The sequence below is a fragment of the Scardinius erythrophthalmus genome, assembly GCF_964197995.2.
Source record: "Scardinius erythrophthalmus genome assembly, chromosome: 5".
Taxonomy (NCBI): domain Eukaryota; kingdom Metazoa; phylum Chordata; class Actinopteri; order Cypriniformes; family Leuciscidae; genus Scardinius; species Scardinius erythrophthalmus.
In genome coordinates this window covers 34,278,442-34,303,043 of record NC_138225.1, presented here as the reverse complement: position 1 = coordinate 34,303,043, position 24,602 = coordinate 34,278,442, and the positions used below count along the sequence as shown (strand labels likewise).

General features: G+C 37.2%; 1 protein-coding gene across 5 annotated transcripts in view; it reads left to right on the top strand.

The window, feature by feature from the left end:
• Nucleotides 1-24,602, top strand: part of LOC308690498 (multiple C2 and transmembrane domain-containing protein 1-like) — a 207,048-nt gene that overhangs the window by 136,256 nt on the left and 46,190 nt on the right. For all 5 annotated transcript variants that reach the window (XM_081364983.1, XM_081364984.1, XM_081364982.1 and 2 more), the window contains 9 exons: nt 1,549-1,713; nt 1,817-1,947; nt 4,637-4,823; nt 11,077-11,170; nt 15,401-15,503; nt 16,398-16,500; nt 17,236-17,337; nt 17,686-17,760; nt 20,159-20,278. In XM_081364983.1, coding sequence (XP_081221109.1) covers nt 1,549-1,713; nt 1,817-1,947; nt 4,637-4,823; nt 11,077-11,170; nt 15,401-15,503; nt 16,398-16,500; nt 17,236-17,337; nt 17,686-17,760; nt 20,159-20,278 — 1,080 coding nt within the window. The remainder of the gene's footprint in view (nt 1-1,548; nt 1,714-1,816; nt 1,948-4,636; nt 4,824-11,076; nt 11,171-15,400; nt 15,504-16,397; nt 16,501-17,235; nt 17,338-17,685; nt 17,761-20,158; nt 20,279-24,602) is intronic.

The following is a 24,602-nucleotide window of genomic DNA, read 5'->3' as shown; positions in this document are numbered from 1 at the left end:
GGGGGAAAAATATATTATAATGCTAGTTGTACTAGCTACATTTAATTTATTCTTGATTTAAAAAAAAAAAATCTTCCTACAATAGACTTAATTGTCTGTTCTGCAAATTAATACTGACTTTTTTTTTATTTAATTGTGGATTAAATATAACCTAAATATTTCTTCATGAGATTCACCCTATATGTGGACTGGATCTTAGAAGAGGTTGAGGAGACGTCTGTTGTTTATTTCATACCCTACCATTCAAAAGTTTGGGGTCAGTAGGATTTTATACAGCAAGAATGAATTAAATTGGTAATAAGTGACAGTAATGACTTTAAAAATATTAAAGAATATTTCTATATATTTTTTTTTTACTTATATTCATCAAAGAATCCTGCAGCAAAAAACAAAAAACAAACAAAAAAAAACACTGTGGTCATGGTTCCAGTATTTAGAAACAAAATTAAGGAGACAGTTGTTGTCAGATTTCATTGGAGATTTCAAATCTGAAATTTATTCGTAAACTTGGTGAACAGATTTGGAGAACTGCCCGAGATGCGTTTCAAAGATGGCCGCCGAGTTAAATTACTTACATTTGACAGGAATAATTTACATTTGAATACAGTATATAATTAAATATAAAGCAGTTAATTTAAATTGTATTTCACAATATCACTGCTTTTACTGTATTTTTGATCAAATAAAAGCAGCATACACCGTGTCCTAACCAGACGCGATGTGATAAGATTCCAGTGACAAGCAATTTGTCTGTCCACACCAGAAGCGACATGAGCACGCGACAACGAGATGCTTCAAAATCAATCAAAACCCACAGCCAATCAGAACAGCTTGTGGGCGGGCTCTCGCGGGCATGTGCACAGCACCAGAGAGTAATCAGAGCCCGTCTCTCTGGTAATATTGACGGCACGCGCAAGAACGGAGAAGTACATAATCAAATTCACAGATATTACACCATTTAAACATTATTAAAATACATACTGAGTTACTAAACAATCTTTGTCAAAAATATACTTGTTTGTTCACAGTTTAAACATTCCATTGTACCGAGCTTATTATTGCCACACTTTGTGTTTGTTGTTCCAGCCGCGACGTCGCAGAAAAATAGAAACCGTTTCTAAAATAGAATCGGCTGGTTAGGACAAAAACTCCTATTAACATGGAAAATATACCTTTTATCGACGACACCGTGTAGTTAAATCCTACTGACCTCAAACATTTGCATAATGTTCATGTTTTACTTGAGGAAAGATGCCGTTGACACACTGATGTCTGTGTTTGCTGATGTCTGTGTTTGTCTCTGTTTTTGCAGTGCTGTGCATTCTCTCTGTTTATGTTTTCCTTACTTACCCCAAAATATGTCTTTCATGTTGCTGTACTTAATGCACTCTTGTACATTGCATTTTTGACCACAAACACATTGTTTGCTGTTCACATTTAATTTTTTTGCGTCTTTTTTTAGTCATTTCACTGACTTTCTCTTCACATTGGATTGTATCCTGCCTGACGTGAGTATGTGTCTGGGTGTGTGTTTGTGTCACATTGCAGCATCAGAGTCTGAGGTTATCAGACATTCACAGGAAGGCTCAGCTGTGGAGAGGCATAGTTAGCATCAGTCTCATTGAGGCCCATAACCTCCAGCCTATGGACGCCAATGGCCTCAGTGACCCTTATGTCAAATTCAGAATGGGACATCAAAAGTACAAAAGTAAGGTATGGTCCACATGAGCTGTATTCCAGTAGTTTGTTGTTCATTTGAGACTTTCTTTCATGTAATGTAAATTCTAATCGAGTGTGTTTCTTTTCTGCTGTGCAGACGATACCAAAAACACTAAACCCCCAGTGGAGAGAGCAGTTTGACTTCCACCTGTTTGAAGAACAGGGTGGTTTCATTGACGTCACCGTCTGGGACAAAGATGCTGGGAAGAAAGATGACTTTATGGGCAGGTTGGTCATGCACTTGGCTTTTATTGTGTATCTACTGTATATGGAGTTTTGTTATTCTCATGCTCTCATGGTCTGATCTGATTAATTATATCATGAGGAAACATGAGGATATGATATTCACTGCAGCAATATGAGGAGGGGGTCAAAAAGGCCTATTTGTTTTTAAAGGAACTTACTAGCTATAGCAGTGACTCTCAGCAAACTTCCAAAGGGGCTACAAGATGACTCCAATTATTTAAAATAAGACAAAAAAACACGATTTTAAATCAACTAAAACAGCTAAAAATCAAGAAGTAAAGTGAAACAATTTTTCTGACATTATTATTTTAATTGAACAAATGTATTTGTTTGTTTGAAAACCTGGATATATGATGGCCATTTAAAAGTGTGATTTTTAGACCTGGGAAAGTCATGCAAAATAAATCTTAAAACAGATTTAAAAACTTGGACATTTCTATGCAATTTTCTAGTTATGTCAAGCCCTAAAATATTTTGAGTTGGAATTATAGAGAAATTGCCATTTGTGAGTTAAAAAACAACAACAAATCAAACTTTGATTTCAGTCAATCAAAAGGCTTTGAATTAAAAGGCTTTGATTTCAGAAGTTTATACTGTATGTTTCATAGTGGGCGAAGCTAACAAGATCTTTTGCCACATTTTGCTTGTTTCGACTTGGGATTTTCTGTAATGTAGTTTTTCACCTTGAATTCTGCTGTTAAACATGATTATTTTAAAAGTAAGTTAAAATAATGCAGGCTAACTACAGTACTTTAAATAGTATTGATTATAACAACCTTGTATAGCCTACAGTAAGGCAGTCTTTAAAGGTCTATTAAAAAATTAATTTCCCTATAGAGAAATTGAATGGAGTTTTTGGTTTGGGAACCCGAATGTTGCACTCAATTAAATAACAGGTTTGCTGTATATTGCAGCTAAAGTCATTCATGCTCCAGTCTGAACTGTCCTCTCATAGACAGTTTCTGTGTGTGTCTGTCTGTCTGTGTGTGTGTTTGTGTGTGTGTGTGTGTGAAAGAAAGAGGGTCTAGAGGTTCTTCGAGAGACTCAGCCTCTGACAAAACCCCATTAGAAGTGACAGTAGAGTTAATGGCTGTGCGATGTGGGAATGAGGCATCAGTTTACTTAGTTTCCTGTCTGTCCCCTACACCAGTCCTCCAGCTTCCAGTCGTTCATAGAGGTGGCATGTCAGGATCGGTCGGGTGGCATTCTTGTAATTGGCTATTTCCCCCCTTTAAACACTCCTCTGCTTGAGTTGTTCAGCACTGATGTTCACATTATTTGCCCCATTCAGGATCAATTGAAGCTTTCAGTACCTGCGTGATGTTCCTGTAGAGAAAAACACATTGTCACAGTGGGAACAAGCGGAGGAATATTTATGAAATATTTGCTGAGAACAAACTGTATTAGCGGTTATTTAGCCGTCTCTCTTGTGCTTTCTTTCTGCCTCTTGCACTTTTTCCTCTCTTCTTCTTTGTTGCTACTAGAGTGTTGAAGAATGTTGATAAAAAGTGATCAGTTTCTAAATCAGATAATAAATCGTAACAGGTTTTTATAATCACAAAGAATAATCACATTAAAGTAGGTCTCATATACAGTTCCACGATAATTTTATACATCCATACACTACCTTTCAAAGGCTTTTTTTTAATGTTTTTGAAAAAGTATTATTATTATTTATGTTGACAACACAACAGTTGTGCTTCTTAATAGTTTTGTCGAGACCATGTTAATTTTTTTTCAGGATTCTTTGATAAATAGAAAGGTCAAAGAATGACATTTATTTGAAATAAAAATCTTTTGTAACATTATACATTTCTTTACTGCCACTTTTGATAGTTTTAAGCCATTCTTGCTGAATAGTTCTTTCATTCAGAAAAAAAACTTACTGACTTTTTCTTTTAAATCATAATACATTCTTTACATTTCAGTTTTGACTTGGAAATGACTAAATCATTTCTTCCCCAACACAAAATCACCTGTCATGTCAACATCACTTTTAATTTTCACCATTAAACTTCACAGAGTATTTGTACATTTGTTTTTGACCAAATGAAAGAGCCAAATTTTAACAAAACCAACATTTTTGTCAATTTATAATTTACTTAACCAAGGAGAGAACAGTGTCAGTGAAGAGCTTGAGATGAAGTATCACATCTTGTTCAAATTATGATAAAAGTTTAGAAGTAGTATTTAATTGTACTATATGTATTTAGAAAACATAAAATGCTAGCAATAAAGTTTGCTTTAGCATAGCAAAGGAGACGGACATTTTTTGTGCAAATGTCCTTTCTGCATTCTCATTGCTGTCATTTCCATTACAAAATGACGATTTTGAGTAAATTACATTAGTGTATAACCGTTTGAGTGATGGGGAAAAATGATAGAACGTGTTTTAAGTATGGTAATTTCTTAATTATGGTAATTTTATGGTAAAGTAATATTTAATTTCGCAAAGGCAGCATGATGCCCTCAGTAAAATAAATACCCATTTGTTTAACATTTTGTTTAGATTACTCCCAATGCTGGTGATTTAGCTTTTCCATTGTTTCTCTCACTGCAATGTCAGTTTCTTTATTTTCTATTGTGTCTTTCTATTGTCTTACACATGAAAACCTGTAAGACATATATGTTTGTCATATGATGATTATGATGGTGTGTGTGTGAGTTTCAGGTGCCAGGTGGACCTCTCTCTTCTGTCAAAAGAGTGCACACACAGACTGGACATACCTCTGGATGAGGGCGAGGGCACGCTGGTGCTGCTGGTCACCCTCACAGCCTCTGCTGCTGTATCCATCGCTGACCTGTCTGTCAACATATTGGACGACCCCCGTGAGAGGAAAGAGATTCTTCACAGATATGTAAGGACAAAGCTCTTATATTCAGAACACTGGGAGTGTACAGCCAGCAAGAATTATGACTTGATAAACATGCTAAATAGCATCTTAAAGGGATAGTTCACCCAAAAATGAAAATCCTGTCATCATTTACGCACCCTCATGTCAGTCTGAACCCACAAGACTTTCATTCATCTTTGGAACACAAATGAAGGTATTTTTTTTTAATGAAATCTGAGGAATTTCTGTCCCTCCATTGACAGTCTAAGCAACTACCACTTTGACGCTTCAAAAAGTCCATAAAGAGAAAAACTAATTTCACATACAGTATAAACATTCATCAACGCACACATCAGATATGGTAAAAGGAAGCTCAAGCATGCTTGCTTGGTAAAATGTTTTATGAATTTATTGTTTTTTTTTAAATATTAAACATCACATCATCTCGGTCATGATCATTTTTCTTGGAAAAAAAACAACAACAGGATGCTTTTAAGAAAATATCTGAGATCTTAAGAATTTGGAAAAATTGTACAAACTTCTTTGAATTTATCTTAAGAAACTTCTTTCTTGAGAAGATTTTGTTCTAAGTCTAAATGTTTTTGATAAGATAAGCTTATGCTATTTTTCGATAAATGTCTCTATAGAGGTGTTTTAGAGTGACACCACATCATTTACTCCAAACTTTCTGTCCCTATATCATTAAAAATAGTGTTCTGTTAAAGTACCGTATTGAAGTGTCCTCTCTCAGAGTATATGTGCCTCATATGCATAGATGGATCTGAATTGCATCTCAGTTGGTGCTGGGTTCTCAGACCTGGCAGAACCTCAGCGATATGACCTCCTTTTGAAAAGCGCTCAACCTCTGGGGGCCAGAGATTGGTTCAGGCCTGTAGAGAGACGGATCGGGCCTCCCCGCTCTCTGAGGAAAGGGAGAGAGGTGCTGATTTGGGATAGAGAGCTGTGAAGGAGAGCAGTAGTGGGGGGCTGTGACAGGCTCTTTTCAGGCAGGGTGTGCTCTTGAAAGGCCCAGGCTGAAAGGAGCCCAGTGTCCCTATGCTGAGGCCTTTGGCCCATCATGGCCCCGAGGCCCTCCAGTCCTCACTCTAGCACAATGCTCTCAGCCTTTCGCTTTGTCTTTAGCCCATTAACCCTTCGTTCGCGGCTCTCCGCCACCTCTTTACATGCCAATAGCGAGGGACAGGGCTGAAACAAAAGGGCCACTTTTTGTTCACACTCTTGTCTGCTCGATACAGCTGCTCTCAGGGGTGTAACACGTCAGAAGATGCCTTTGAGTCGCAACCGTTTTTAGAGCCCCAACGTGTTTAGTTTTGCTTTCGCAGGCAGTGTGTTTCGCTAACCTGGTTCTTGGCGAAACATGGGTTTGTGCGCAATACTCTGCTCTAATTGAAGTGGGAAGTCATGCTGGGAGATGTGTTTGATCTTCGGTTAAGTACCAGTGGAAAACACTCCACAGGCCAAACGGCGGACGGGTGACCTACATAACCGTGCACATTACGGGCTAGCGGCATCGTGCTCTGCGCCGCCACCTTGTCGCCCCCACGTCCACTAGGAGGAGCTGTTGGATCAGAATTGGAAGGAGAAATTTGTGTCTTCTGACAAGGAAGAGGGGGGGAGATGGGGTACTGGTCGCTGAGATGGGAGGGGCTGGTGTGCAAAATGAAAAGAAAAGCTATTTCACCTTGCACAACACCAGTCTTTTTTTTTTGTGGCAAAGGATAGATGTTCCGCTCCCTCTTTCCCCACCCGCTCCCCCACCTTGTACTCTGCATCCAGGCATTCATTAGCACCCTAGCCTGCAGTCCGATGGGGACAGATATGCTCCAGAGTAGATGGGGCTAAATGGAGGATGGGACAGTGGATTAAAAAAAAAAGACATTAATTTGTCCCCACTATTAGCATATTCCCCGTTCCCTGCTTGACACCCGTTCACAGAAGTGAATTTAATAGAGATGTACCTTATCAAGCGTGGCAGATAACAGAAAGTGCCGGTGTTAGTGCCGCACAATATGCCTTAAACAGATTATCCCAGGCAGGGTGGTGGTCCAGCCGTACGTGAAAGTGATGGGGCCAGGGGCACAAGTGAGAGCGTGGGCTTCCAACGTTTTCTACCTCTCTATCGCTGTTTGATCAGCTGTCTGAGGATAACCGAATAGCCACCCATAACTAGTTATCAACGCTGGCTGTTAAAGTGCTAGGGGGGCTGCCTCCAAACAAATAAAGTGTTTAAGAACGGGAGGTTGGGTGGTGGAGGTATAGAGATGCTGTGAAACTGCAGATGCTCCCAATTTAAACTGTGGATGCCCTCACATGCTGGGGATGGGGGTTGGGGGGGTTGTATAGAACACAATTAAGTATTTTAATGCAGCATTGCACCAGGCTCAGATACATCATTAAAGTGGAGGAGGCATATCAGATGGCTTTCAGTGCTTTGCATATAGGGTGTGTGGGCACGAGAGCTTTGTCAAGGTTTGTTAAAGGCACAGAATGAAGACGTCTGTCGCCGTTTACCTGTCATTCAGCACGTCATGCCACATCTCCAACTCTTTGATTTACTCCACAAGCTTTACATGACATAGGCCTAGGCAAAATGCATGTACGTTTTTCATTTAGCTTATGTAGACAGTTTTGCCTAAAGTTGAGTTGGCTTGATTTTTCTGTGTGAGCACAATAAATTGTTTATGAGATCGGTGAAAATTGGTAACACTTTACAGTAAGGTTGTATATGTTGAATTAGTTAAGGCAATAGTTAAAATGAACAGTACTTGTACAACATTTATTAATCATGGGTAATGTTAATTTGATATTCATTTATTTATTGGCCAGCTAGCAAATAACAAAATAATAATAATGCATTATTTATTTATTTTTATTTACCTTTAATAAGTGAATAATAAACTATTAATTTACGATCCAACAATTAACAGTAATAATCATAATTCATTAAACTACATTTAATAAACGCATAAATACAACTATTGATGAGTTAATAATGAACAATATAATAATAATTATTTAATCACAATAATGAATGAATAAAAGTATTAATTTATAAGAATTAACAAGGAACAATACTATAATATAATTGTATTAATTGAATTCATTAATTCACATTCATAACTACAGTATATGTTAGCCTTATTATGAGGTGTTTCCAAAACATATTAGAGATTATTTTTGTATTTTCATTCATAGATTTGCATTTAATCACATTCTTTGAGTCGTTCTGGATTTTAAAAATGAAAAGAATGAGCCTCAAATACGATTGCATTATTTTTAGAGCTCATGGAGCTTAGTCTTTAAGCAGTTATTTCCCAATATTCCCAGAGAGGAAGACTGCATCTGTCTGCACTTCACAGCTGTTGTTGTAAGCTGAGAGAAATTATGCATTTTAATAGTAGTCAGGTGAGTGCGGGCGACTCGTGTGTAATGGACGTTAATGGGCATCAGGGCCAGGGTGACCTCTGCTGAAGTGGTGGCGCACAATTCCTCTGGCCCTGTCACTCGCTTCCAAATCAAAATGTGAACAAGTAAAGCAATGTGTGTGTGTCTATGTGTGTAAGGATGGGAAGTAGGAGGAAAGGAGTGAGAGAGCAGCAAAAAGAGAGAGGCAGGGAAGAGGGGGGTGGAAGCTGTTAGCATTCCATTTTTATTATGACATTTCACAGTCATCCGATTTAATGTCCCCTGACCGGATTGTCCGACTGGAGACGGTGGGCTTGAAATGTTATTTAGAGCATTGATAAAAGGTGAGCGCCTGCGAGATGACAGCGAGTCATAAGGCTCTGCGCGGTGACATTCATTTTCTCCACAACAGAGATGGAATAAGACGTCACGGTGACAAGCTGTCACTCAAGACACAGCCCCGCCATCTCACCCCTCCCCTTCTCTCCCTTTTCGGTCCCTACTGTCTGGTTGGGGGTTAGAAGGGGTTCTGTGTGTGTGTGTGTGTGCGCAAGTGTTTATGTGCTACCCCTTTCCTGTAATGGGACTAAACCGCACTCCTCCTCAGCGTACCACATGAGTTGGCCTTGCCTTGCCGGCTCCAAAGCCGAGGGGGGTGGGAAAATATATTCTTCAGCCTTTCATTAAAAAAATAAAGAGGCCTCATCTCCCGAGCTTTTCAATCTCCTTGCCTGTCTTTTTAGGGGTCTGAAAAGCCAGCACCCTTTGCAAATCAGAAATTCCTCTGCTATGGAAATGCACCAGCTCCAAAAAAAAAAGCCACTTTTCTTCAAGGTTGCAATAATCATAAATAACAAGCCCTTGATATCTACTGAGAAATCATGTATTGAATGTATGTGGAAATATACATTTTCCCCCTCAGACATCTCTTTATTTTTTTTCCCCCTCCTCTTCACTTGTGTGCTATCAGAGGATTTTTCAACAATAATATCGTTCGTAACAGGCGAAGGCAGTCCGAGTGTATAATGAATTAAGTCTGCAGCCTGGCCCTGCACTTGAGAATTCAAATTATAATTATTCCTCTGGGTATGTGCAGGGCTTATTGCCAAGAAGAGAATTAAAGTGAAGTCTCCAGTGCTTTTGAAGGCGTACCAGTGAGATTGTGTCATCTCTGTCAGTCCAGGTCCATTCACTCCGCGCACATGAAAGTGTCCGTCTAGAAATGTCACAAGAGTCACTTCAACTTTCACTCTGTAGTTCATATGGAGGGAAGAAATGTACAGGCATATTTTATTTAGTGGAGAACTTTCCATCATTGTGCATTTATTAGACACACATGCGCAGACGGTTTTATTGGTCAGAGGTCGCTTTTTTTTATAGCTCAGGAGGCTTCTCAGCTTTGCGTCGTTCAAAATCCTTGGGAGAAATTAAAACAAACATTTGAGACATTTGTTGGCTTAATTGTTTAGAGCTTTAAAAGTGAATTGACACATTAGAGCTAAGAAACCATCTAGTTTTAGAAGAATTAGGTAAAAAAAAATCAGTAAAAAATATAGATTTGCAGACTTTGGTGTGACACAATTTGAATCATCGTTGAGGTCTCTTTTAAAGCTTCAGAGGAAACATTATTACTAGGATTTTTTTTTTTTTTTTTTAGAAGAAAAAGTCTGAGGAACAAAGACTTAAAAGTCTGTTAATGCGCTAATTTGATAATTAGCAGTTAAAACTGTCTAATTTGTGTAAGAATTTCTATGTAATATATATATATATATATATATATATATATATGCGCTGTATACATACTTATTTTTGTTTGACAAAACTGTACACACTAAAAAATGTAGTGGAGAGAGAGAGAGAGAGAGAGAGAGAGAGAGAGAGAGATAGATTACTCATGCTGTGACCACACAGTTAGTGTGTGATGCCTAGTTTGTTTCATGGCTAAATGTCAGCCCCTTTAATGCTACAAAAGACACACAAAGGAACTGTAATGGAGTATTATGGTCTCTCAATGAGAGGCTTTTATCGGTATGAGCGTAATTGACTCGCTCATAAATCATGCTTAAGTGTCTTTGCTGATGCACTTGTCTTTGAGCAGTTTATCCTCCTCCCGAAGATTTACTGTTTTAGAAATTAGTGGCGTCTCTGCTAGTATTTTCTGTTTTACTTTTCGTTTAATTGCTCACAGTTATTAGTTATCTGAAACTGAATGACTAGAATAAGAAATCATTTTTTGGAGGAACATGGATGTGAGTATGGACACACTTGCACTCTGATAGTGAATTGATATAACTTGGGTTTGACTGTTTTAATCATTTTTATTTTGTTTTGTTCATTTCTTTTCCTCTTCTCACTAATGCCATTTTATATGCATTTGTATTTTAAATGCATCTGTATTTGTTCTAAATCATGCGTCTACGTAGAACAAGGGAATATTCATGTGTCGGACCTAAGTTGTACGTTTTCTTGAGCTTATAAAATTCACAAAGTATATACGCTAGCCGCGAAAAAAGTATTTGGACAATTATGCCACACTTAAAAATGTCAAATTGTCTTTAGATTATAAAACAAATGTCATTTCATAATTATATTACAAAGTGTTATTTAATGTATTTTACTGATATATAGCACAAACACAAGCAAGCGAAGTAAGTGCTAAGAAAAGATCTAGCAACATTTGTTTGCAGATGCCTTTTCTTTAATATTGTGTTATTGTGTGCTTTGAAATTCATTTATTTTTAAGCGACTTAAATGTTCAGATGCTTCTCAGCATTGTATTTCCTTAGCTGTGTGGATACGGAGTCTCATATACTCTCATATAATGCTTTTTCCCCCTCTTTGACCTCATCAGAGTCTTCTCAGATCCTTTAACAATATCAAAGATGTGGGCATGGTGCAGGTGAAGGTGATCCGAGCGGAGGGGCTGATGGCAGCTGATGTTACAGGTAAGGAAAACCCTCCCCCACACACACACACACACACACACACATATAGTTATCTTGACGTATGATTTCTCACTCCGTTTTCCGTAGTGACTGATAAAGACTATAATTTCCCTTGGAATGGTCAGCAGGAGGCTGATAATATTGCATTCTGCTCTGTGCTAATGGATTGTTGGCTTCTGAGATCACTGTGCCTCTGAAAGATTTTTTTTTTTTGTGTGTGTGTGTGTGATTCTGCTCTGGTTTCCATTAATTCTTACTTTTAATTAGGTCTGCAGTGGACAGGCCTAGTTTCTGGCACTATGAATTATCAAGTTGAAAAGAAAAAAAAAGATGGGAGATGGTACAGTCAATTGATTCGTATTCGGAGTCGGAGTGTGACATTAACAAACACACTCACCTTGAGTCATTCATTAATACTACACTAGAATTAAAATCTAAATGTATTAGATTTGTTTTTTGTTCTTTTTTTGCCATTTGTTTTGAGACTGTGACCTCATTGCAACTGAACCAGTTGCTTTGTGTTATATTCAAATTAAGATATTTATGTGTGCCTTTTAACTGTGCTTAAAATAATACACCACCTTTAAAAAGTTTAAGAGTCAGTACGATTTGTTTGTATACAAAAAGAAAGAAAAGAAATGAATACTTTATGTAGCAGCGATGCTTTAAATTGATCAAAAGTTATAGTGTTACAAAATATTTCTGTTTCAAACAAATGCATTCTATTAATCAAAGAATCCTGAAAAACTACACAAAAATTCTTTTCCACAAAAATACTAACCAGCACAACTGTTTTCAACATTAATAATAATAAGAAATGTTTCTTGAGCTCCAAATCAGCATATTATAATGATTTCTGAAGGATCATGTGACACTGAAGGCTAGAGTAATGATGCTGAAAATTCAGCTTTACCATCACATGGATAAAATACATTTTAAAAGCTATTAAAATATAATCATAATATATTAAAATAGAAAACTGTTATTTTACATTGTAATGATATTGCACAAAATTAGCGTTTTTCTCTATTTTTGATCAAATAAATGCAGCCTCGGTGAGCATAGAAGACTGCTTTTTAAAAATTCTTAGCAGAAATGGTTGTTTAGTTCACCCAAAAATAAAACAAAATAATTTATGCACCCCCACATTACTTTTTAAATTCTTTATTAAAATATGTAGTGTGTAATTTCTCCACCACTAGTGTCACCAAGCACAATTGCAAAAATAATGGTTGTATTCACTGTATAAAGTGCTGTATAAACACTCTGAAACATCTACCATTGGTCAAACCTAGAATTGGCAGTTCTGGAAGTGTTTTAACATTAAAAGCTATTTGTTTAGCTTTGAAAGTTTTGCAGGCAATGTCAGTCCTGAGTTTGATTTGACCACTTGTGTGGGAAACGAAGCTGAGAATTGCAGCACAAGAATATTAATCAAGGCCGCACAATCGTTTGCAGACGAGGTGTGAGGCAGCAGCAATAAACTGGAGCGAGAAAGAGCGAAAAGACGGAGGGAGAGAGTGAGAGACGTAGAGGTCATTAGCACAGTCACTCTTAAGGTGGAGCATCTCGCGAGGTTCCTCTCTGCTAAGCGCTTTGCGTTCGCCGCCTCTCTAATCGGCTAATCGACGCCTTTAATTAAGACATGCTCAATGGCAGAACACCCCCCCTCCCCTCTCACACCCTTCAGCCTCCCCCTTCCCGCACAGTTCTGCAATCACCCTTTTACTCGCTCCTCTCCGGGAGTCCGGCCCACTACGTTGACCTCGTAGCACGGTCTGGCGTTCCCTGGGGAACCGCGGCCTCCTCATGAGCTCTGATTTCACACTCCTCTCCCGCCACAAAGCGCCGGCGCACAAAGCTTTTCTAAGAGCCCCAGCTCGCTCACGGATTCACCGTCTCAATCGGCCCTGGCACCGAGGTGTCAGCCAACAAGGTTACGGGCCACGGAACAGTGCCTTCTCTAATAGAGAGCTCACTGGAGACAGGGAGAGTCCGGGAAAAGTGGAAGGAAAGTGGACATAAAAGATAATGTGGGCGAGAGGGAAAGAAAAAGAGAGGGAAATCTTAGTTCTCTTTCTTGCATCACCGAGTGTGTTTTTTTTTTTTTTTTGTCCCACCCCTCCTTTCTGTCTGTTTTTCATTGTAATTAATTGAGGCTTTTATCTGGAGTGCCTCCACTCCAGGCCAGCAGGATAAATGGTGACAGTGTGTAAAACCAACAGTATTTAGGGACAGGAGACTGCTTTCCTTCTGAATAGACCCACTCAATACTTAACATAGATCACTTCAGATACAGACATTGCGGCAATTTCATTAACAACCAGTTTTCAAACAACAGTAGGAACTGTTCTGCCCTCACTGCCATCAGTGTGTTTGTATATGATAATCCTATGGCCGGTTAAATGCTCCTTTCTGCTTAACAGAGTTCCTGCATTTAATTTAAAACGCCTTCCAGACCTGAAAAATGTAATTACCGTTTTGTACGTCAGCGTGCCGCACTCATCAAATTGCAGCCGGAATGAGGTTGAACTCATCTCGGCGGTCTGTGAGGATTTGCCCAGAATTAACCCACAGACAGTGTCTGCTCGGCCACACCTGGGGAGTCAAAGTTTCATTCAGTGCGAAGCGTGTAATTTGCTCAGACAGCTGCCTCACCAACACGTAGTAGTTTGTCGCCGAGGATGACCGAGTGTCACCGCGAGGATATTGAATAGGGTTGTACATTCCTGCGCCTATCAATATACATTCATTTAAACAGATGCAAATTATTTTTGAATGCTGAAAATATTCACAATTACTGTCAGTCATGGCAAATTAAGTATTTGTGTGCATAAATTGTAAACGAGTGCTAAAGCTGATTGAAAATAGGAGCAAGATTTTTTTTTATTATTCTTTATACAGTATATAATCTTATTTTATCTCCAAAATGTATTTTTGAAACCAGTTTTGCTGTATTTTTTCCTTACAAATACAGTATATTATACAATATACTGCACATGCTTTTTTCTGTAAACTGAAATTCACAGCCCAGACTGCGGCAGTAAATTTAGTCAACTAATTTGATTATAGCAGACACATAATAGTGTAATCATCATTGTATTTAAATAAAATACTGATTATATTTAAATGAAGAAAAAAAAAACCTCCTGTGAATTAATAATATATTCAGGCCGATCAATATATCCCTGAAATTGATATGCTTGGTGACAGCAAGGACTTTCCATTGATCACGCTGACATTTATTTTACTTGTCAACTAAATGTCTTTGCTTCTGTTATTCACATGCAGGAAATTGAATTATTCTGTATTGCAGTTTAACTTTGCTGCACGTTGCAAAGCCATTTTGAAATAAAAGTACCATTATGAATGTGTTTCTTTTTTGCCCCAGCTTTTAAAAATTCTGTTCTGCAACAAACAACAAAATTGCTCCCAATTGTTTTGTTTGGAGGTTTATTTAATGACTAAAAGTTTAGATCAAAGCTAATATGAAGAGTTTGTTGTTTAAGTTTTGGTTGAGAACAATATTCCTTTAAATTACGAACATTTATTTACATGTGTATATTAATAGTTGATTTCAAAGCATGTAGGACAGCGGATTACATAAATATGTCTCTAGAGTCGGCTTCTTATAATAATGTATTTTGTACATGACTGAAATATTCTATTGTACTGTAATGATAAAAAGAAAAAAGATCTCTCACTTCAAGCTTTTTAATTTATTAATATGAAAGTGTAATGCCCTGTCAGCAACTGGTAACAGACTCATATTTACAACGGTCCCCACTTGGAAAGTTTTCTACAAATTTCCCACATTCAGACCATTTGTATTTAAGTCATCATCCCCGTCTGCCCTCCGTCTGGAACCAGCTTGTGTGTGTGTGTGTGTGTGTTCACACCAGACAGAGATAGAGATGTCCTCACGGTGCTCTAGGGCAGCGCAAAGGCTGAAATGCTTATCTACCTGTGTGCAAACCACTGTGTCGGTGTAACAACAGAAAACCATGCCACACTGGGGCAAAATGAATATATCAAATCAGCTCTGTGATAAGTTGCACCTAAAGCTTTAGTCTGGGTAAAGACAGCAGTGCAGTTTGATCCGGCCCTTCAGGCTCGTTGCCCCATCACCTTTATCAGGTAGTTATTCCCCCCAGCACACCACCCAGTGGATTACACCACGGTAAATACAATGAAACTGATAAAATTAATGTGTGTGTGTGTCCCTCACAGGCAAGAGTGACCCCTTCTGTGTAGTGGAGCTCAGCAACGATCGGTTACAGACGCATACCGTGTACAAAAACCTCAACCCAGAGTGGAACAAAGTCTTCACGTTGTAAGTGTCAAGATCGCATATATACATCTGCGAGAGTGCTTTCATTTGCATATAATCACTTATAGTCTACCAAATGATGTATTTTTAAGCACACTACAATGCTGATATAAGTATATAAAATACTGATTTATAAAAATAAATCGTATACATGGGATATTATAATTAAAGACTAAATAATGATTTATTTGCCAATAATTACATTTGTAATGTATGTTTAAAATATCTCGTGCAATTGCAAACCAAAAATAAAAATCTATGAGAATTTTTACCCATTATATTGAAAAAGCTTAATTATAAATTTTGTATTGATGAGCTCAATGATTTATAGAGATACACCTGAGAGCCGAGGATCACAGGATAATGTAGTCAAGATTATTTACTGAAGCTTTGTATTGGTAGTTGGAAATGTGACATATAAGTAAACTTTGTACTTTAAGAAGAAAATGAACTTTTGTTCAAGATTACACTCCCTCTGCAAGTACAACCATTGTGCCGTTTGATAATGTGCCATACATAATTTCTTATATTAGTTCGATATCTAGAGGTTGTTCCATTGATGTTTTTTTTTTCATAATCTTTCAATCTTCACGGCTGGAAATTCATTTGTGAATTCCCAGGGAAAGCTGGGTAATCTAGCCTCTCCTTGGAGCGCTCATCTCTTAAAGAATAACCTCATTTTCTTTCATTAGACTTCTCCTCTTTAGCCTACTTTTCAAAGATAGCATTTCAAATGGAGAATTGCAGCATCTTTTTTTAACCCCAGCACAATGGAGATTGTCACCAAGGATTTAGATGAATCACATTTTTTTGTCATGACTTGAAAGATCTTTTCAGTGTTTAATATTAGTCAATGACTTCTTCACCTACCTCTTTTTTTTATTTTTCTTCAACTAGCAATGTGAAAGACATCCACTCAGTCTTAGAGGTGACTGTCTATGACGAGGACAGAGACCGAAGTGCCGACTTCTTGGGCAAAGTGGCTATACCGTTGTTAAACGTAAGTCCTGAGCTCGCAGGCTTTCACTTACAACAATGAATCAGTTTGAGATTTGGGAAACGTACAAAAAAGAAAGTTTTTTTCTTCATAAATTCTTTGAAAAACAAATATGGCGTGCATCTCACTTTTATTGATTTTAGTAATCATAGAGTAAGATGTAAAAGTAAGAAGCACACAGAAACAAAAAAGTAACATGGCATGTCTAAACTTGACTGATTTTGGTAATCATAGTGTAAGATGTGAAAGTGAGAAAACACAACAAAAGTTTTTAAAAAGCATACCATTTTTAGACCAGCATAATGTGCCTAAACTTTATTGATTTTAGTTATCATAGTGTAAGATGTGAAAGTGAGAAAAACACAAAGTTTAAAAAAAACAAATAGAAAGGAAAAAAAGAGACCAACATGGCATGTTTCAAAAATGTATTGATTTGAGTAATCATAGAGTAAGATGTGTAAGTGAGAAAAACACACACAGAAAAAGAAGCCTACTAACAAAAACAGAGAAGAAAAGAAAAGATGAGGGGGGACGCAATGTGCGCTCCCAGGCTGATTCCCCAGGATAGTTAATTTGCGGCTGACAGTGGTCGGGCCGTAATGAACAGGTACTTGTCAGAGCCGCCACAGTTGTTTTGGGCTCTCTGTCAGATGCAGCAGCTGGGGTTCAGAGGTCACATGAAGAGTGTATTCAGCTGGGTATTGCCAGACAGACGGCTGTCATGTCCCTCTCCCGCAGATCCAAAATGGAGAACGCAAAGCTTACGCCTTGAAAAGCAAGGAACTGACAGGGCCAACCAAAGGGGTCATCTTTCTCGAAATAGACGTGATTTATAACATTGTAAGTCCCACTCTCTTTTTCTCGCTTGCTTCTTTCTTGCGTTTTTCACTTCTTTATCTGCTCGTTCTCTTCAGCTTCTCCCGGGCTGTCTCTCCCCGTCCTTGTTCTCTCTTTTAATTACTGAAGACTCCCCTTTCCTCAGCCTTTTATTTGTGCGTCTGTGTACCGCTGTGTGTGTCCGTCCGCCATTTTAGGCGGGAGTGTGAGAGAGCGTCACATGGCGTGGTGTGGTGTGGGGTGTGTGAAATGGAGGGATGTCTTGAAATATGATTAGATCGTTAATGCGATCACGTTCACATCTTGAACTCGATGGTGGACTGTTACATTCAGTCAGTTTATATGTTGCAGGTAAAAGCCGGCATGAGAACTTTGATTCCCATCGAGCAGAAATACATCGAAGAGGAGCCGCGGGTGTCCAAACAGGTAACAAGAACGCTTTAATCACACCTTTGTTGAAGATATTAATAAAATCCGCCCCAACACCAGTCGTAGACAGCAGCATCTTTCTCCTCGTCTTCTCCCTCTCTCTAGCTCTTTCTCCTTGTCTCTTCCTTCTCTTCTGGAGGTGCTGAATAGAAATGTCAAGCTGTCAACGCTGGGGGTGCATAAGTAGATTGGCCATCCTTTAGTTTGGACCTCAGTGGTTCTTCTGCTGTGCTTCTTTTTGTCACCCTGTTCAATGTCTCCCCCCATCCCTGACAAAGAGCTGAATTGTAGGGGTTGTCCCAAATCAGACCTGTCACTGAGACACTGCTTGGGACAAACACACACACACAGACACACTCTATCTGTCACGCAATAAAGCGCCGCTGAATGCAAGCTAGAAAGTGCCCACTCTGCACTTTTCGGTGTGAATTTGCCCCCCATCTAAACTGTTTGTGAGCGAGACGAGAAAGGCTGAACGGCGAGGGCAACATATCAAATCTATCTCCACGAGATTTACTTCTCGATACTGTCCCCTTCATAACCGCTGAAGCTCATTTTGTCAAACATCTCAGACATATTTTATTCTTTAGTAGTTTGATATTGTATTTCACCTCACATGTACTCTGATTAGTCCCAAATGAAAAACAAAATTGCCTACTTTAAAGGCATGGCCCGAATCCTACACTTCACCACAGTAAATGTGGATAGTTACCATGATCAAAGCCGTAGCATTATAAAGCCATTATGCGACCAGGAGCGTTTGATCTTCCTGTGAACACAGGAAGGAGCGGTCATTTGCAGTTCACCCGCTCGCAGAATCACGAAAAAGACAATTTTATTAGAGGCATGACAAAAAAATCCATAATTCTTGTTATGCTCCTACAAAATCGAAAATAAATATGGTTTGGATTTCTCTTATTTACTGCATTATTTCGCTCTAGTATCATATTTTTGGTGTTATGCCTTAAACTTAAAGTAGTTTCTCCTACTAACTGTTGAAAGTCAGTTATTTTAGTGTTTTTTTTTACACTTTACAATAAAGTCTCATTTGTTAACATTAGTTAATGTATAACTAACATGAATTAACCATGAACAATACATTTGATACTGTATTTTTTAACCTTTGTTCATTTTAGTTAATTAAAATGCAGTTTGTTCATGTTACTTCACAGTGCATTAACTAATGTTAACAAATACAACTTTTGATTTTAATAAATGCTGTAGAAGTGCAGTTTATTCTTAGTTAAAGGGTTAGTTCACCCAAAAATGAAAATTCTGTCAGTAATTACTCACCCTCATGTTGTTTCAACCCCGTAAGACTTTCGTTCATCTTCGGAACACAAATTAAGATATTTTTGATGAAATCTGAGAGCTGGATCACTCCTCCTGCAGGCTTATGGACACAATAACTTGCTGGCCCAGAAAATGTATTAAAGACATTGTTAATATAGTCCAAGTGACTCCAGTGGCTCAATCTTAAGTTTATAAAGTGCCGAGAATACTTTTTGTGCGCAAAAACAAACAAAAATAACGACTTTATTCCACTTTTCATTTCCTTCTCTCTGGACCTCAAGTTTTTTTTACGTAGTGTTTAAGCGTAGCGCGTCTGTGTTTCACGTCACCACGTATCACACATGACCAGAGTCGCCCAATAGTGAGCCTACGTGGTGACGTGAAATCTCTCAGATTTCATCAAAAATATCTTAATTTGTGTTCCGAAGATGAATGAAAGTCTAATGGGGTTGGAACAACATGAGGGTGAGTAATTACTGACAGAATTTTCATTTTTGGGTGAACTAACCCTTTAGTATCAACTTATGTAGTTAACTAATGTAACCTTATTGTAAAGTGTTACCGTTTTTTATTGTAAATAATTATAAATAAATAATGTCAAAAATTATGATAATGTAAAATATGTTATAGAAACAGTTAAAATTTTGGATTTTTTTTTTGGATGTTTTCTCTTTTAATCTCTAATGCTCTCCAAGGTTGCATTTATTTGATCAAAAAAGGCAGTAAAAACAGTAATATTGTGAAGTATTATTACAGTTTAACTGTTTTTTCACTTCACATGATGAAACATTTATTTTTGTTATCAATGTTGAAAAACAATTGTGCTGCTTAATGTTGTTGCTGCTTTCATTATTCCTTGATAAACAGCAAGTTCATATAAACAGCATTCATTCATAAAAGTCTTTTATAACATTATAAATGTCTTTACTGTCACTTTTGATCAATTTCATGCATCCTTGCTGAATAAAATTATTAATTTCTTTCAAAACATTTGAACAGTAGTGCATGAAGTATAAATAATAAATAACGGAATTGTCCTTATTTTTTAAATCATTGGGAATCAATGTGATTGTGAAATGCTGTCTGTTGTTCTGACACTCAGATGCTGCTGCAGAACTTCAACAGAATGAGGCGCTGTATCATGTTCCTGCTCAATGCTGGCTGCTTTATCAACAGCTGCTTTGAGTGGGAGTCTCCTCAGAGGAGCATCTGTGCCTTTCTGGTAAGGACCAGTATGCATTCAACCACACCAACAGTCACATACAGTAGCTCCAGAATGTATTTGGACACATTTACGTTTGACCACAATATAATTTAAGTTAGAGCTAAAATAATATATATATATATATATATATATATATATACGCAGTCTTAACATATTGCAACCGACCACTGCATATATATAGTACCAGTCAAAAGTTTGGAAACATTACTATTTTTTATGTTTTTGAGACATCATCAAGCCTGCATTTATTTGATAAAAAATACAGTAAAAACAGTAATATTGTGAAATATTATTACAATTTAAAATAATGGTTTTCTATTTGAATATATTTTCAAATATCATTTATTTCTGTTATGCAATGCTGGATTTTCATCAGTCATTACTCCAGTCTTCAGTGTCACATGATCATTCAAAAATAATTCTAATATGCTGATTTGATATTCAGGGGTTTTTTTTATGTTGCAAACAGTTGTGCTGCTTGATATGTTTTTGGATCCTGTGATGCTTTTTTCAGGATTCATTAATGAATAAAAGTTTCAAAAGAACAGCATTTATTCATAGAAATCTTTTCTAACAATTTAAATCTTTACTATCACTTTTTATCAATTTAACACATCCTTGCTAAATAAAGGTATTAATTTCTTTAAAAAAACAAAAACAAAAAAACTTTTGAATGGTATAGTGTATATATTGTTAGAAAAGATTTCCTTTTTAAATAAATGCTGTTCTTTTTTCTTTTTTTTACATCAAAGATACCTGAAAAAAGTGTCACAGGTTATAAAAAAAAGATTAAGCAGCAACTGTTTCCAGCATTGATAATAAATCAGCATATTAGAATGATTTCTGAAGGATCATGTGACACTGAAGACTGGATGGCTGAGGAAAATTCAGCTTTGCATATAGATCTCGTTTGCAGCAGATCATAACAGCATAATGTTCAATGATCAAAACATTTGTTGTGTTGATCTATTTCAATTACTGTTTGATTTGGTCTTTGCAAACAGCTGAAAGTCTGTAAATTTTGCCAATAAACCTGATTTGCAATGGGGGTTGAATAATTTCAATTACAACTGTGATATAGAATATTTGAGCATTGAAATATGTGAAGAGTTTGGTTCCAAAACGCGATAAACGGCATTTAAAAAAAAAAATTAATTTCAGCAAAAATCATTATTGTATCAGGTCAATATTGAAAAGTACATTTTTAATTTTAACGTAAAATGCGATATCCGCCAAGTTATTCTGTCATGTTTTCTCCCTTTCTTTCCAAACCGTGACAAATGCCAGTGTCCCTTCCCTGCAGAATGTGATACATCTGCTCAACCAATCACAGCGCACCATTCCAGTAACGGTGACGCTTTGAATACACCCGACATCCTAGTTTTCCACATTTCCTTAGTTCTTTGTACTTTGTGATCAACAAACAAACAAAAAAAATGAATAATTTTGACGGCATTGATGAACCTGTGGTGGTTTCTGCGGTGGGGAAGAAACGTAAGCCATCGAAATCTAATCATTTACGTGAGGAGATTAAGAAGATGAGGCACTCAGGAGGAGGAAAAATGCCGGCTGTTGCTTGTTCTCACACGGCAGCATCAAACTTCTGTCACGCTGACACATTGACCCTAGGGGATCTTTTGAAAAACTTTAAATTTAAATTGTTTTACATTTTACAGCTGATCGCCGTGAAAAAAATTCAGCGGCGACATCTGGCTGATTGAATGCATTTTTAGTCCAGTGCCTGTATATAAGATTTGTATTGTGATATGTGGGTCAACCTTTGTTGTGTATTTTCAACAGTTTCAATATGAAAAATAACTTTTATATTGATTCAATGGATTAATTGCATTTAAAAAAAGAAAAAAAAGTGTCATGGATTTATTGAAAAAATAATCCGTTTTTATAATAAGTCTTTGAAAATCAAAATCTGAATTTGAATTGTTTATGTTATTATAACCTAAAGATGATATGTGAAAGTTTGAAACAGAAAATAGTGGTTTTCATCTTGCCACTTTCTTGGTAAAGTAAACACATTTTTACTCAAATTAATCAAAATGGATTTATCGCATTTTGGAACCAAACTCTTCATGTATTGGATAACAAAATACCGGAGTGGAATCTAGTTAGTCACTTTTCTGAGCCATTTTTGCAACTAAAGTCATTTTAGTATATGTTTGAAGTAAGTTCATCACATTTACTATGAACATGATCCATTAACATTTGACAACCAGAAAGTGTCCAGATACATTTATCTTCATTTTTGAACAGTATATCGATTATAATTTGGAACTTATTTTTTGGTGAAATGTGCGTTTCTTGTTTAAAATATTCTTAAAAAGAATTGCCACTTTGCTTGATATTTTGTTTCTAATGCATTGATTTTTCAAACATTTTAAGTGCGTTTTAAGTGCCCAAATACTTTAACATGGTAGTGTGACAGGTCTTGTGGTGATCAATTGGTTCACGTGCACACATTTCTCATCTCCCCTTCTGTTGTGTTAAAGATGTCCAGAATTTTGCCCATTTGTCTTTGACATTCTCCAGCACTCCTCTCAGTAGTCGTCTGAATTCACTAGCGTCTCTTTCACCTTCAGATTGTAATTGGACAGTTGAACCTTCATGAAAAGGACACCCTTTCTGAGTGGGCCGTGTGACTAAATGCTTGCACAGGACATGTTGGCTAATGTTTGCCTGTGATGCTGCATAATTTGCTGTAGGCCCTGTCTGTTTCAGGATTCGCGTGTCTTTAAGTGTCGCTGGGTAGGCCATTAACATTTGCTGCTTGACACATTTTAATTTAGGTACACTTCCGAAAGCAGAATCCGAGGGCACGCGCGTGAGTGGAGGGACAGCTGTATCGATCAGCTAACATTTTAGTTGAACATTTTTTTCTTCATGGTTGTCGGGGGAAAAACACATCAATGAAAATGTCAGAGGAAGAAATGTCAAGAGATTTGAGGAGAGTAAAAACAAAAACAATTACATTACATTTCTTCTTAATGTTCAAATGCTATTATAAAAATTATTATGCAGTCACATTCGGTTCAGTATGTCTGACCTGAGCAAAAATAATAATAATAATAATAATAATTATAAAAGTTGTTTTTTTGTTTTTGCAACTTTTGTATTGCCTTCACAGCTGTCTTAATAGCCGGTAATGTTATTCTTTGCACTCTAAATCGCTCTCCTTAAGAGCTCTCTTAATCATCACACTGATTTCTTTCTTTATCACCAGCCATCTGGTTCAGGTGAGCCTTCACTGCTGCGCTGAGACACACATCTGTGCCGTTCTGTCAGCCGCTGACAGTTGTAAGCCAAAAGAATACAATAGTCAGACACCAGCAGAGGTGATTTCGCATTCAAGACTTGCAGAACCTCCGGTGCTTGCCACACAAAGGTTAGCCAAAGCAAAGGGGCTGTTTGCGACGCGCAGATAAAACCAGCTGCGAGCGGCGGCGGGAAGCGTTGTGATTTGCTATTCTGGTATTTTTAGGTCTGTGCCTTTTTGACATTTTAGAGTTCTTGTTTTTAGCTTAGGTTTTGAGGTTGTATTGGTGTTTTTGTTGATGTTGTTGGGATTTTGTTGCAGAAACTCTTCCAAAGATTTTTTTTTTTTCGTTTTGTTTGCTGGTGCTCTAAATACTAAGCGTGTAAGTGTTTCAGTGTTAAAACCTTGTCTTGGATCCTAGTTTAATATGCAAAGACAGCTATTATGCAAGCCATTTATATATGTTCAAAACACACTTAACATATATTCCAAAAATCATTCAAATTCAAATTCATTCCAAAAATCCAGCAAAATACTGAAACACTTGGCCGACTCAGATTGTTCTCTAAGTTAGAGCAAGTTTTCTCTAGGTTTTTGTTATGGGACTTAAAGGGACTTACAAATCATCAATTACACACCCTCATGTTCTTCCAAACCTGTGAGACTTTTGTTCATCTTCGAAACTCAAATGAAAATATTTTAAATTAAATCTGAGAGCTTTTAGTCCCTTACTTTTACGAACTCTTTATGAACCTTTTGAAGCGACAAAGTGGTAGTTACGTAGACTGTCAATGGAGGGACAGAAAAATATCTTAATATGTGTTTCAAAGATGAACGACATGAAGGTGAGTAAATGCTTTCGCTTGGATAAAATCAAATAGATGTTTAAAATGAAATCAAATTTACATGCGACTTGATGTTAGAGATAAATGTAGCGTGCATGAAAATGCTAGTATCACTTAGTTGTTTGATATTCCATTTGGTGAAATTCATTAGGGATGTGTAAGAAAACACCGTAGGTGTTCTTTCATCATGCATTAATTTCATACTTAA